This window comes from Equus przewalskii, chromosome X, assembly GCF_037783145.1.
Source record: "Equus przewalskii isolate Varuska chromosome X, EquPr2, whole genome shotgun sequence".
NCBI classification, from domain to species: Eukaryota; Metazoa; Chordata; class Mammalia; order Perissodactyla; family Equidae; genus Equus; species Equus przewalskii.
Window position 1 is genome coordinate 67,391,882 of NC_091863.1, and position 14,910 is coordinate 67,406,791.

Here is a 14,910-nt window from a genome sequence, read left to right on the forward strand (position 1 = left end):
TTCACATTTATTGTGAAAAAGATGTCTGACTCTAATAAAAAAGAAAAGGCATCTCCATGAAAAAATGATTTCCTAACTTTCAAAAAGGAAGACAACCATGGATACATTGCCTGCTGAGATTTAACTAATCAGTGCCTTTCCACTGTGTGATGACTGGGTCTACACGAAGGCAATAGTACCGGATGTGACCAAAAGATCTATTTGGGTTCATCTGAGGGTCACTGATTTTTGTGGCAGCTTCAGAAAACTTAGAAACCCTCATCCATGTAGTTTTGCACATCAACTTTACAAAACCAAGAGTGTCAGAGCTCATGGATCTTCTGGTAATGCCTGATTCTGCTGCAGTAGGGTAGACCTAACTAATGCATTAACTTTCTGTGCATGAAAGTATGCATGTTTAGCTGTTTCAGTGATGCTTTTGCTGTATCTGATCCCTGTTTTGCTTGCCTGCTTTCTTCCCTCAACTTAAAAGCTGTGTCTGTGTGAGAAAATTCAATTTGGATGGGACTCAGTGTTTGTACAATCAATTCACCACAGTGAAATTTATGAATAAAGGCCCACTAGTTGTGGGCTACCACTAGTTGAGGTTGCCATCACATATCAGGGCCAAATGGGGTTTAATAAGCCTGAAGCATTTGATCCCTTCTGATTCTGTGACACACAAATAGAGACCCAGTCTTTAAGGTGCATTGAACTTGATTGTGCCCCTCCATTGAATGAGGTGTAAGGTGAGCTTTGGAACTAGAGGGGGTAAACCAAACATACTATCAATGAGTTGAATCTTTATTATCCTTTAATCCTATACTCCCAATTCATTGCTGTTTGTTTAATGTATATGATGCCTTTAGTTCACAATAGCAACATCTTTCCCAACTCTGAGATAAATGCAAGCTTTTGAACTGTCCCAAAGTTACTTCATTTCCATGCAACAACCAACAGATATCTTATTCATGGGAGGTTAATTAGGTGATAAGTGAAAAGGTAGATTCACTCTCCATTTGGCTCAAATTTTTTATTTTAATGAAGTCTGCAAAGAACAGCTTTTCATATTAACTTGTGGTTGGGGAGGACACATTTAACATTTCTTTTCACTGAGCATACTTTTAAGAAGTTCTAGTAGTTTTTGCTGGCTAAACGAGGGAATTAGGTTCACCTTTAAAAGGATTGAGATGGAACTTATTTTAAAGCAAGGGAATTAATTTTTATCATTTTTGTCAAATTACAAATCAAATTGTCTAGTATTTGTGGTTAATATTGTCAATATATGGTAAAACGTGGTGGGTTAATAATTCCTTTTGAATGTATGAAGATAGGTTATGTTAAATAATATTCTTGATAAATTTGGTAAAAATGGAAAAGTATACATTCTCACCTCTCTTAGCACAGCATTTAAGCTGTGTAAATGATAAAATTCCCATCACCAATTTATGCAAAACTAGAGTGAATGCTTTGTGTTAACATGGCAGTAGAATCACAATTTAATGTCTAAAAGAAATTATTTTATGATCAAAAAATGATTTATTCTATTAGCCAGGGGAACAGATGCCTGAAAATATTATCAGAACTAATCTTAAATATACTTTCCCAAATCAATCAATTCAAATAATTACTTGAAAAATATCAGTAATGTCACTTATGATTTAAGGTGCTCAGAATTGAAAGATTACTTTTATGTGTATCTATGAACATGTATAATTCTTGGAAAACGTAGAATGCAAGCTTAACCGCTATTTTTTCATTCTTTCTACTAATTTTGCTCTTGTGTGTTATGGTCCTTTTCTTTTGTGATTTATTTTGACAACATTTTCATCTTTTTCACTTCCCTCAATCACCCATTTTTTAACTTGGAAGATTATTTCCTAGCGTCTTTCATTCATGCCAGTCCAGTGCCATTTCCAAAACTCATCTCCATCACAGCAAACAATTCCAGGATCAGCGAAGTCTTTCCCTTTCCTATTGTCAATTGCTCTGCTGGATAGAAATCTATCAGTCACCTAGTGATCTCCCTTTGAAATGCAATTAGTTCCACTGTGACAGCTCCTTAAGAGAGTTTAAAGAGAACTTGGAAGAATGTTGCTTTGGCCATCCTTAGAAGTAATAAAGTCACATACAGTCTTATGATAATTTCCACATGGATTTTAGTACAGACAAACTGCCCATGTGCTAGGATTGTTATATGTATTCTAAATCTCTTCAGCTTAGTTATTTCATGTCTTTTATGCTTTGACTGTTGTTCGACAGACAAGGTATCATGCGTAGACCACCTTCTGATAAAAGAATTTCTGTATCCCTTGTATTTTAACAATCTATGATAGCAACTCCTCCAGAATATTTTAAGGTGATCAAACAATGAATACATACTCACTCTCATGGCTGTGTCCACTATTGCTGGAGGTGAATGATTCAGTGGAGCATATACACTAATATCCTCCCACCTAGATTCCCATAACTCACTTGGAGGCCTGTAAGACAGCACATCAACCATCTTATCAACTAATCTCCATTTCACATAAAATAAACATACTGGGTATCATTAAGTGCACCTTCAGATCAATGATTTTTGCAAATGACATTCAAGTACCATTTGCGTAGTGCATTTTTGCTGATAAAAGCAAATTAAATTAGCACAACTACAAGTGCGCTGATAAAAACTAAAACCAAACAGCAGTACCATTAGCTAACAAAGTAATATTTTCTCTTTACTGCATTCTGCCATTTAGTTATTATCCTATTGGAAATCTAATTATAATCCTTTTACTCCCTAGTCAAACTTCACAGTTTTTGCAAGCTTAGCACTGACAAGTGATTTCATTACATTTGATTGCCCGCGCCCAGATTGACTTAACTTCACTTGGAGACCTAAAAGCCCTCTCAGTTTCTCAGATTCCCTGTTTGCACATTACAGCAACAGCTCCTTTAATTAATTAGCATGAACAGCAGTAACATGAACTGCTGAACAGAAAATAACATCACTTTATGATCACAGAGAGACTTCTTCTTTTGCATGTTTATACCTTAGTTAACTTTTGTATGACTATATTTTATTGTTAGGGGCTACTGGTACAGTTGGCAGTACATGTTTCTTAAATTCTGAAAATTGACATCATCGTCATCTTGCTAATAATAGATAAAACAAATGCGGAATCTGAAGCTCCTAAATTTTAGAAAACAGACAATAGCCTTCGTGAACTGGCTTTCTAGTAATAAAATAATTAAAAAAACGTTCAGAGGTAACAACATCATAAAGTACAAGGGCACAGTGACACACCACTCCTATTTCTGATACTCCATTTGTTTGAGGACAAAAACAAAACAAAACAAAAAAAGCAGGAACTGCTTTTTCAGTGAAATGTCAATCACTGTGAATAATTTTTATATTTGCTTTTTTGCCTACGTTTGACAATGATGCAAAATATTTTAACGCTGGAATATATTTTTTACTTTGATATTTTTCCATAAATATGGTAGAATCTTAAATAATTTCCCCTTTTTTTGCTACTAACACACCCGAAGTAGATATTAAATTGAACCTACATGTCGAAAGTAAGCCAAAATTTGGTGTAACAGATAAACCTACTAAACCTTTTCTTCCCTCTGAACCAGTTTTGTTCAGAAAAACAAAAAGGTGGGAGCTTAGAATACAGACGGACGAATCGAAAACATGAAATGCATGATCTCATTTATGCAATGCTTGATGAAGATGCCACTGAAGAATTAGAAGCGAAGTGATTAAAGTGTCCTTTGACTCTAAAAGCAACAAACACAATTTTAACGTCTCTATGTTAAAAAACACACTTTAACAATGCAATTTAATATAAATATTTATAATATAGAACTTTCAGTATATGTTTATCCTATGAAATATTTATGAATATGTATATTTTTATCAATTCTCTCAAAATCAATTTGAGCAGTGTCTAGCCTTCCCTGACCTTTGAAACTTCCTTATTATCTTCTCTCTTTGCTGCTCACTTGGTAACCTAGAACATCATTCCTCAAAAGAGCTTAAGATGCCATGCCAATATTTATTGAAAACAGTTACCCTTAGGCTAAGGTGGTCATTGCAGAGTTTGGTAAAATAGCAATTAAAGTGATGGTAGGAGCAAGTAAGGGGACTGGAAAAGATGAATTACACATGATTTCTTACCATGTATATGATATGAGAAGAAAAACTCAAAGGAGAGCAGATCAAACTTCTCTATACCTCTTCTACTAATTCCCACCGCAGTGTGCTCTTTATCTTTCTCTAGGGGTTCCACAGACTCCTTTCTGCCCTACCCTCATCAATCATTAATTTCTCTTCCCTTTGATATCTTGTACTGTGTTGGAAGCTATACACAGGAACTCTAATATTCCCATTGTAAAGTGGAAATGTCCTCTTGTAAAGTGGAAATACATCACGTGTCAGAGATTAGAGGGATTGTGGGAAGTGAGTCCTCTTTCCTCTTAAATGCTTCCTTTGAGACTAGGAGCCTTGTACTATCCAGAGAAACTTCACTGCAGCTGCCATCATAGAGTGGAAAAAGGCTCTAGCACACACCCCACGTAGAAGATCCTAGCATCTTTCTCTAAAGCAGCAGCTTTTTTTTTCCTGGAAATTTCGTTAGATGGCCCGAGTCATTTTGCTATCTTCACCACGAAGTATTTGTCTCCCATTTTCTTCATCCTCCATAGGATTTTTATCTAGATTGATAGTACCTCTCACACCATATCATACCTCTTTGCTGTGAAATACCTGTCAGATCATAGCACACCTTTCGCTACTAGTTCTTTCTTAGGAGAGTGTGAAAAGCTTACATTACTTGATAATTTAGGGCCTAGTTGTCATGGGGTGGCTTACCATTTACCACTGCATTGTTAAAAGAATACTTGCAATGCCTGAAGGGCTGTCACACTAATTAATGATGATGATACCATAAAATCTCATCTATAGATCTAGACTTACAATTTCAGCTATATCTCACTCACGTAACAGATGAAATAATAGTTGAAGTGATGGCAGGATAGTGAGACTTGTAAGCCAAAATAGATTGTTCTGCTACTCAGCATTTTGAAGCCTACAAGACTAATTCATTAATTAACAGGTCTTTCTGATTATAATCTAGGAAAGATTGTTCAACTTGTTAAGCACTTATTTTATACACCATCCTTTTTACATAGGCAATATAATTTTTTAAGCTTAGGATTCACCCATCCCACTCTCAATCCAGGTATACCTGAGGAACATGCAAAAGGAAAGGCTTTCTCGGATTAAAAGTTTGTTTTATTTTTCATTTTCACATTTATGTTTTATGTTTTAATTAAAAAAACACACAGCATTCTCATAAAAGGCTGTAATCATATGCCATTGTTGTCACACCACTTTAAAGAAACTAAAATTATTATATTGCTGCCACATAAATGTGTGGCAGTTCTATGCCAAGATGCTTATCATTCTTGGAATGAGGAATTAATTGATGGCCTAAAACTGGAATAATGAACAAAAGAAAGTCGACACCTAGTATTTGTATAGCCTGGTGAACTTTGTGCTATTCTTTTTTTGTGAGAGGGGCTTAATTTAAAAAGGTAACTTACTGGGTGACTTAACTGAGGCTTCCAGGGATAGATTCAGGCATGGCTGGATCCAGTAACTGCAGTGGGAGAACCCTTCTCCAGTTTGTAGGTAATTAACCAAAATAGTCTAAAACCAACTGTAATTTAATAATCACTTCTGCCTTAAAACTTTGCAGAGATTGGGGTAATACTTATAAAAAGTACACAAATACAGTACATCTCTCTTTTCTATTTAAAACCGTGTAGAGAAGCTGAAATATTAATAGAAAGAAACTTTTATATCTGTGGCTAAGCTCACATACCCTATCAGAACTAGACCTTAATGGATCCTTGGTTATCTAATTTTAGGCCACGATTCCTTACTGTGGGCCATTAGCATAATGTTTTATCGTTTGCCCTAAGGAACTTCTTTCTCATTTATAATAGCCATATCACATTCAATTTTGGAAATTAAAGTGAATTTAAAAGAAAACATTCCTTACAGTTTTATATAGACCTCCTTAAAGTCCCTCAATCTGTTGACCCCCAAAGTTTATGATTTACTTGTTTAATGTTTGAAAATTAATGTTGGTAATAATCCACATACTTAACTGGAATCTGCTTTACCTCAATAATGCAAATGGTTATTTTGGCAACATTTTTACCAATTCCTTTATTAGCTTTCAAGAAAATATCATTTTTTATAAGCATTTCTTCTCTATTTCCCTATCCCCCATAAATGTTTAAGCGCTCTTGTTTTCTTTAAAACAATACAAATGAATGTCATGTTGATCTCAGCATTGGTAAGTAACCATTTAAAATGACTGAGGCAAAACCTGCAACTCAAATCTTGCAATCTCCTAGTAACTGCATTTCAACCTTCTATGGGAAATGTTGGATGTGGTCATTTTTAGTGATGTTCAAGTAAACATTTAATGTTATTCCATTACTTCCATTTTCATTTTCCTCCATATTTTGATTCCTTTGAAATGAGAGATCCTTGAGTTTTTCTATCAGTTTAGCATACAAAAGTAGTTAAAAGTTATAGGAAGAACTTAATTGTGCTTTTAAATATTAAATTAAAATATTTCCAATATGCATCCTATACAAAACTCAAGTAAACCTGACCTTTAGGAATATTTTGTAACTTACATACTTATAGAAGGTGGATGATATGACTTTAGAGTTTTTAGAGGAATGGCGTAGAAACATACACAGCTTACAACTTTTCACCATGGCATTATCTACAACAAGGAGTAGTGAAAGAATATGGCATTCCACATGTGACATGAGTGCTTAGAATGGCTTAGTATGGCTCCTAACATAGTCGGTGCTCCATAAATACTAGTTTTTATTTATTCTCCTTTCCTTTCCTTTCTCTTCCCTGCTGGAAGGTAGAATTCAAGTACTTCTGGAGTTTTTAGTGAGGCTCAAAAGCTCCAGGTCTGTGTACTGAGCCCATGTACTTTTATTGCTGTTTTATAACTGGTCTAAGGGGGGCACAACGAGGTGGTATGAAGAGCAGTAGTGGTCTAGTGGTCAGGGTTTCTCAGTTACTAACTGGCTAACTCGGTTACTAACCCTGAGAACTCATTCAACCTCTCTCTGCCTTAATTTTAGTAATAGCAATAATAATATTTGCCTAATCTTCCTCATCAATAAGTTAGACCCATACTCTCTGACAAGTATGACAAATATAAAATATCATTATTACTATACCCTGTAAAGTACATATGAATTTAGCATTTGTGTTTGCGTGTGTAGATTTTAGCAGGGGTAAAATATTTGGCATATAATTGATGTATAAAGCTTTCTCTAAAACATATGCTTTTCAGTATGTAGTTATGGTAAATATATTCTTATATTTTATCCCCATATGAGAATAGAAGGGTATCCGTGCTCCCTTATTACGGCTGGTCTTACAAGAGCTAGAGACTAAATAAAGGGGAAAAGGGTATGTTAAAGAATCAATTCACAAAAACAAAGTGAGTTAAAAGGAAGCAAGAGAGGTTGATACTCCATTGTGACATTTGCAAAGAACAGACGACCTGTGCTGGTCTTTGTTTTGATTAAAGTTTAAGTCAGAAATTCTTTAGGGATAATAAGGCCAAGTGGTTATTATTTTCAAGAAACCTTCATTTTTGAAAAAGTACCACATTATAAAAATAAGCACCAGATCCGTCTGAAAAATGTCTCTAAAACACTTTCTCTAGACAAAGAGGAATTAAATGCTATACTATTTTATTATCTATCCCCCTCTTGCAATGGTCTACTTTTTCTACTCTCAATTTAGTAGCTCCATATTTATACTACTGTACTAATAACTAACTGGACCCCAAACTAACCTCACTACTGTTGTTTATTTGATTTGAGAATGTCGCATTCTGAACATGTTTCCGCAATTGATATAGAGTTCATACAATTAATTGCATATTTAATTTGGATTGAACCTAAGCCTGAAGCGGAGCATTAACCAGCACATTGTTTTATCTCTCTCTTATTCAGGTTAGGAAAACATGACCTTTCAGATGTGATCTTATTTAGTGCCAAATAATATCGAGCTCCTTTGAAAATTAGAAACATATCACTAATTAAGCAACTTAAAACATAAAACTTAATACTTAGCTGGAAAAATCATTTGTAAAATATTGCCACTAGTTCACTAGTAAGTTCGCTACCTCAAAAGAAAAGTTTGATAGCCCAAAGTATGCCTGTGATGAAGCCCATTAGTTCTTAAGGAAATCCCATTGTTTATGTAAGTGAATCAGTGGTCAGAAAATACTTGGAAGAAAACATGAGCCCTGGGTAGGAGAAATAATTTTTTTCTAAACACAAACTTAAACCTTCAAAAACATTATAAACACATTTCTTGGTAGTTTTTAAAAAATAAATAGTGAGAAGTTGCTTTTAAATACCCATCCTGTAAGGGAAGAAAATCTCATCCTGAGGGAAATTGCGGTCATTAACAAAGATTTCGACTTGGAGAAAACAGTGTGGATCTTTACTCGTGTTTTAGACTGTGAAGGAGGAAAAAAACCTTTCTAAATGCCTTGCTTATTAAGCTAGTCATGCGTTTCACTGCAGGTTGTAAAGCAGTAGAACATGCACAAGGGGCTCATAAGCATATTTTAGAGTTAGGGAATATCACTTATACCATTTTTATATTGTCAATATCACCCCCAGAGAATAAGATTAAGCTTTAAACTACTGTAAATCTACAGTTTTGCTCACCTTTGTATAATTTCGTTTTTAAGAGAATGAGACTCACATCAATGAATGTATGATTAAAGAATGAGCCTAATAGCATAGTACATTTATTGCACACAGATTTATTCAAATCTTGAACAATATATAGCACAGCAAAATATTATAAAGCCAGTTTGTGGTTTTCAGTGAAGTTCATTGAGTAGATTTTGGATTTTCTTTGTTGGAATGAAATTTTGACCAGGTCTTATTGTTTTTTCTGTGCAGCCTGAACACTGATGCCGGAACTCCAACTGATCATAGGCACGAATAGGGTGCTGTAGCAGTTACCTGCTTATCTAGTGCTGTCATTCTTTAGAATTCATACTTAAATTCTTAAAATATGGAACCTTCAATTACTATTTGTTCATTACTGATAAATAGAATCTTGCACGTACAGGAAAAATGTGCTGGAGATTGGGCTTCACAAATTTTTAGAGGATAATCATAATGATGATTGAACGTGATACTTCACACTTCTATAACCCCTTTCTTCCATGGAGTTCATAGTGCTTCATAAACATTATCACGTTAATCCACTAGCATCCTAGTGGGGTAAGTAGGTGGAAGAATTTTTAAGACAGAGAAAATGCTATTTCTAAATGGTGTGACAGAAATGAAAATGCAGACAAGCCCACCTTGAGCTGTGATTACTATGAAATAGCTATATAATTTGGCTGACCTGGGATTGAACAGGAATTATGTGAGGAGGTAATTCATTTGTGCAAATGATCAATATTTTTATCACTGCTTTGAAACTCACCTTTCTAAAAGAAATGCATTGCTTGTGGACTCCTCTAAGGGAATATACAGAGCACTAGTTTGTAGATTTTACCACACCTAGTTCTACCTTTGATCTGTTGATGGTGGAGCAAGTCATTTAATCCCTTTCTACTAGCACATTCCTTATCTGTAAAGAGGGCAATGATAAAAACACATATGCAAGCTACTAAAAATATCCCTTTTATTCTTTTCTGATCTTCCATCTTCAGTTCTGCTTCCTTTTTATTAAGTTGTCAACAAGCAAATGGACTGAAAAATCTATAGACATAAAAATGAGAAAGGCAGATATGATGGGTCAGTCTCATCGTGGATATTTTCCACTGCTCACCCTCTGGTCTAGACATGACCAGATGCCTGAGATGTTCCAGTGATTAGAACAAAGTGAGTCATTTGGCTTGAAGTGCCCAGGAAATGGATGGTCTCAAATATTTTTAGCTGTTTACTTAATGGAGACCTGGCCAAAGGCTGGTGGCAAATACCTGTCATCATTATTTTCATGCCTCCTAAGAATCTAATAGAGCAGTTTCCCAATGTGTTAAATGGTACTCTAGTGATCGAAAAAATTTAATGTCCCTCCTAAAGTGCCCTCCTTACGCCAAGCAAAATCTAATACATTATGTTATTTTTACATCTGCCCTGGAATTAAGTTCTGATGTGACAAAAGCACCACTCATCTTATGCAAAAGGCGAACTGAGTTTCTAGCCATTCTCCAGTGATCAGTTCCCTGTGGCAGTAAATGCAATTTTTGCTGGGATGGCCACCTACCTGACACATTTTTAAATATTGCATTAATTACTATCAATGTGACATTCCGGTCATTCCATGCTCTGAAGGGATTTCTTCTAAGGCAGGGGCATTTGGCTTCTGTTGCTCTCTACAGACTTTAAAAGGTCTACTTGTATAAAGTAGGTGTGCTGCTTTAACCTAATTCAGTGAAGTAATGCCAAATTAGAAATAAGTCACAGAGAAGGATTGAGGCAAACATAATTTTTTAAAATTTTATGAATACTAAATATCTGAATAAAATAACAAAGAGGTGTGACTAAAATTCTAACTTCCAAAAATGTCTCATTATTTGATAGGCAAAGAGCGTATACTGAACTATAGGGGAAGCTGAACAGCTTTTTCAAATTAACCAAGTCACTTAAAGACAAACTACTGTCTTTTTACAAATAGAAATGTGTAATTAACTTTGGTTGAACTATAAGGAATCCTCGTATGTTTTCTTCTGACCTTTTCCCACATATCTGCCTTCTTTATGATCCCTGATTTTGGGTTTTTTCCTTTTCATAAGCTTCAGATGTGTACCACAGAAGGCAAGTCTCACACAGTTTGGAACAACCGGGTGTGGCCCTTTAAAAACAACTGATCAGCAGATGTTCATCTCCTGCATGGAGGGGGCGACACCAGCCTCCTGTGCCATGGGGTATGCCCATGTCAGGCAGTCCTGTGCTAAGAGAAGGAATGTATGGGGCTTTGTTTTTATTTTTAAAATGGTCACATTTGTGTGTATTGAATTCCCCGTTTTACTTGTCTGATAAATCTTAAAGCAATAAACTCTGTCAGCCCTCCCCAAATGTCAGTGTTTGTCACTCCTTGTAAGTTCCCAAGCTCCCTAACATTCCTCTGGAGAGGCTTTGTTCATTGCTCTTCCTGATCTTTAATCTTGTTTACATCCAGAATGCATATTAGATCATCTCTGTTTGGAGCTCAAGTACAAACCCTCTTAAAAACATGAAACATTCAATTACTAATTAGCTGTTTCCTGTTTCTAATGAAGTGAGCATGCCAGGTTTGGATTAAAATTCAGCTACTGCTCTCTTCTGTTTATGGTTCCAGATGTTTTTGTTTTATCTAGGAGTTTAGTTTGACAGCTACTACTAAATGATAAATCACTCATATTATATGTGAAATGCATTTTGAAATTGAAATGTGGCAAACTTTGAGATTGCTCCAAGGAGCCGTGTCAGTTAGCAGGTCAATACTGGCTCCTTCCTTATGATCACTCAGTATTGGCATATGTAAAACAGCAACAGAATCTGTTCCAGCATTATACGGCATGCTACACAAGAGTCTATTTTGCTACTATCCTCTAAATTAGAAGAAAAAGTTGTACTACAATGAAATCTCACTTTATTGTATTCTGGGTATAAAAAGTGATTCATATTAATACCATCTTCTTCTTGCTGGCCTAATTTTTCTTTGGATTTTCGAGCTACTGTGGAAACAGTTCCTGATAGGCCTTATAAACTGGCACATTTAATGAAGGGTGTGGGCAGATATGTTTGTCTTTTTTAATAAACACAATAATTACACATAACAAAAGAGAGATTTTTCAGAAACTGCATTTTTCCAAAAGACAAATGGTGATTGCTTTTGCCATTTGTTGCTGTGTTTATGTACCTTTTTTTTTAAACAGGATATTATTTTGTTTTGCCATTGCTTTCAAGTCTGTAATGTCCACAAATTATACTGCATGATTTAAGCTTTAGCTATATTGTATAAATTTCAATCCTGGTAAAATGACTGTCTGCCATTTGATGTTGAAGACCTTTCCTTTGACATTTAGGCTGTGTATACAGAGAATGAGGTAGACTGGAAAATTGAGCAACAATCTGGTGAATTTTATCAGAATAAATATTCTTAGATGCCACAAAGGAGTCTGAGCAATTCTCTGGAGTGACAGACTACTAAATAGTTTCCAAAAATTCAAGCTTTGTTTTCTTCTGGTCCCTGGAAAAGTTCAGGTGAATTCCATGGACTCTTTGGCAAAATGTCTGGTTGCCCTATAATGGAGTCCGACCGTCTAGGTTGTCTGACTATCATAGTCTCAAATTATTTTATACTTCTATTACTTTATCACATCTTTATCTTTTGTTCTGAGGTATTATCCAGAAAATTCCACTGACTCGCCATGATACCTTCTACACAGAAAGAATAAATATTTTAAACGTTTTATACACAAGGCTTAAAAAGGGTATATTTTCCTCCTAACAATGCTAAGCTTTGACTAGACTAAATTAATATTTTAGACTAGCCATATTAGTCCAACAATGATAATGTATTTTCCTTTATATGTGAAGATTATACATTTGACTCACAAACATAGACTTTAGGTGTTTCTTAAGCATGGCTGATGGATTTGTATTATCATCCACACTCTCTTCCCTGGTTCTTCTTTTGTGACCAAGGCCAATTTTTATGAGTTAGCTGGATAGAGACTCGGGCTGTAAGCCATGGCTGTGGAAAAGAGCAGGTTTAGACAAAGAAAGAGGTAGAATTGTATTTTGAAAATTTTTTCCAACTATAATTTTTACCAACACCATCGAATATTTTCTAATTCTAGGATGGTATGGATTCTTTTGATTACCAACATGGAAATAGACACTCGTTTGACCAAACATTATGGTTAAAATGATATTCAGAACTAGTCTCCCTTCATGCAGTATACACAGTCTCAGAGTTAACCTGCGGAGAAGAAATTCTAAATGTACAAAGCTGGCATTACCTTAGGTCATAACCAGATCATATCTCTTTTCTCTCTGTTTTGGTAAACGATAGGGATCTCAAACATACCATTATACACAAAAGGAAAAGTAATGTAGATAACTATAGACATGATAGTTTATGAAGAGTCTTATTGGTCTTCGATGTCTTCAGTGCTGTGGAAAGAAGAACAGAAGCTGTAGCATGAAACTTGAAGGATCTTTGAAAACTGACACATTAACATATAGAAATGTTAAGAAATTTTAAATTTTACCAATACTAAATCAAGCCTGTTACATCAGATCATTTAAGTTCCTGAAGATAGAAGTTTGGTGTATTTAAGCACGTATCAGAATTATTCCTCAGAAGAACTAACTTGTTTTCTTTTTTTTAAAGGAGGTAACTATTACTGTTTAGCAATGGCACAACAGTTTTATTCGGCCTGAAAGGTCCTCGCTGGCTTTACATAAATGAAGATGCTTGTGATTCCAGTTTATCTCTGAAACTGTTCAACATGGAGTTGTTTCCATTGTGTTTATCAGCAAAGCTTTATTTACTGAAGCGGCTATTCAATCTATATTACGTTTTAAAAAAAGCAAAGTGTGTACATTTTAAAAGCAATGATGTAAACTTTGTCCTTGCGTTAGATTGACCAGTTTAAGAATATGAGCTAAATCCTAACGGCTAAGGTAACTTGACCATATTTGATGCTTTTCTATGCTCACTTCAGCTTGGCTTTTTGTCTTTTAAGGAAAAAAAATGCGGTAGTGTGTTAGAGACTAGAAACTTATATGTATGGTTTCTCTGTTTTACCGTATATTAAGTTAAAGTATACCTTCTTTGTTAAAAATGTACTTGCTAAACTTCACTATAAATAAAACCATTTTGACTTTGTCAATTGTCACTGAGTTTTTATTTTCAAATTGTCGACTGCAGTCATTCAAGTAGAGTCATAGTGCAAATCAAAATGTGGGAACTAGGAAGGTGTTTGTAAAGCTTCCACTGGTTTGGTTATTTCCAAACAAATATGAACATACCTCTTATTTCAGTTCACCTGTTTCAACAGGCCAGTATTTTTGTCCTCAATTGTTCTGTTGAATCACACCAAATTGCCTTTTCCTGGCTGTCTGTGGTTAGTCAACCTGCTTCTAGGAAGAAGGGTCGCATTGGGAAGCATGAAAAATGTGAATCAACAAGTGGAAAATCTCTTCTGAATATCTGTTATTTCTACAAACTTTCTTCTAGAGCTGCCTTCAGAGGAGAACAAAAAATTCGAAGGGACATGTAACTACTCTGGCCCAAAGAAATGCCAGGTGTCCCTGTGCATCCAAATATCCATTGAGGCCTAATGGAAAACCAAGGCCAGATAAAAAAAAATCTTACTGGAAAACAAAAACAACAACCATATCCCTGCCCTATAGTTTATCTGATCTGTCTTCACCTTCTCCTTAGTTCATGTCCGTTAGAATCCTGGAGCCCACTCAAATTCTGGTTCACCAAGGAACTTCTCAGTTTTTCCTATGCAGTGCCACTTCCACCCCTCCCACGTCTTATAAAAGGTGTGCTGTACCCCACAGTGCTTCTAGCTGGCCGGCCAAAGACTGTAGGTTTTCTAGTTTGGAACAATGTTGTTTACTTCCACAGGTGTTTTCTCTCACCATCACCTCCTCACCATCCTTGTTTGTGGAAGTTTTAAGAGTCCTGAGAAGACTACAAGTTCTTCCTCTGCTCTAGAGGAGAAAGATCCCTATGGGTTTTTGTTGACTAAGCAAGCCTGCTCTGGTAATATGCCTTCCTCCCACAATAACACACTAAGCAGAGTACCAAGTAGTCAATCATATGATATGCATGGTGACATTATTTAA

At 35.4% G+C, this 14,910-nt stretch overlaps 1 protein-coding gene across 7 annotated transcripts in view; it reads left to right on the forward strand.

Moving 5' to 3' along the window:
- The window catches only part of DACH2 (dachshund family transcription factor 2), a 466,299-nt gene extending 452,360 nt beyond the window's left edge, over positions 1-13,939 (forward strand). For all 7 annotated transcript variants that reach the window (XM_070604000.1, XM_070603995.1, XM_070603994.1 and 4 more), the window contains one exon: positions 9,004-13,939. In XM_070604000.1, coding sequence (XP_070460101.1) covers positions 9,004-9,008 — 5 coding nt within the window. In that variant the 3' untranslated portion in view covers positions 9,009-13,939. The remainder of the gene's footprint in view (positions 1-9,003) is intronic.
- Positions 13,940-14,910: the final 971 nt, after the last annotated feature.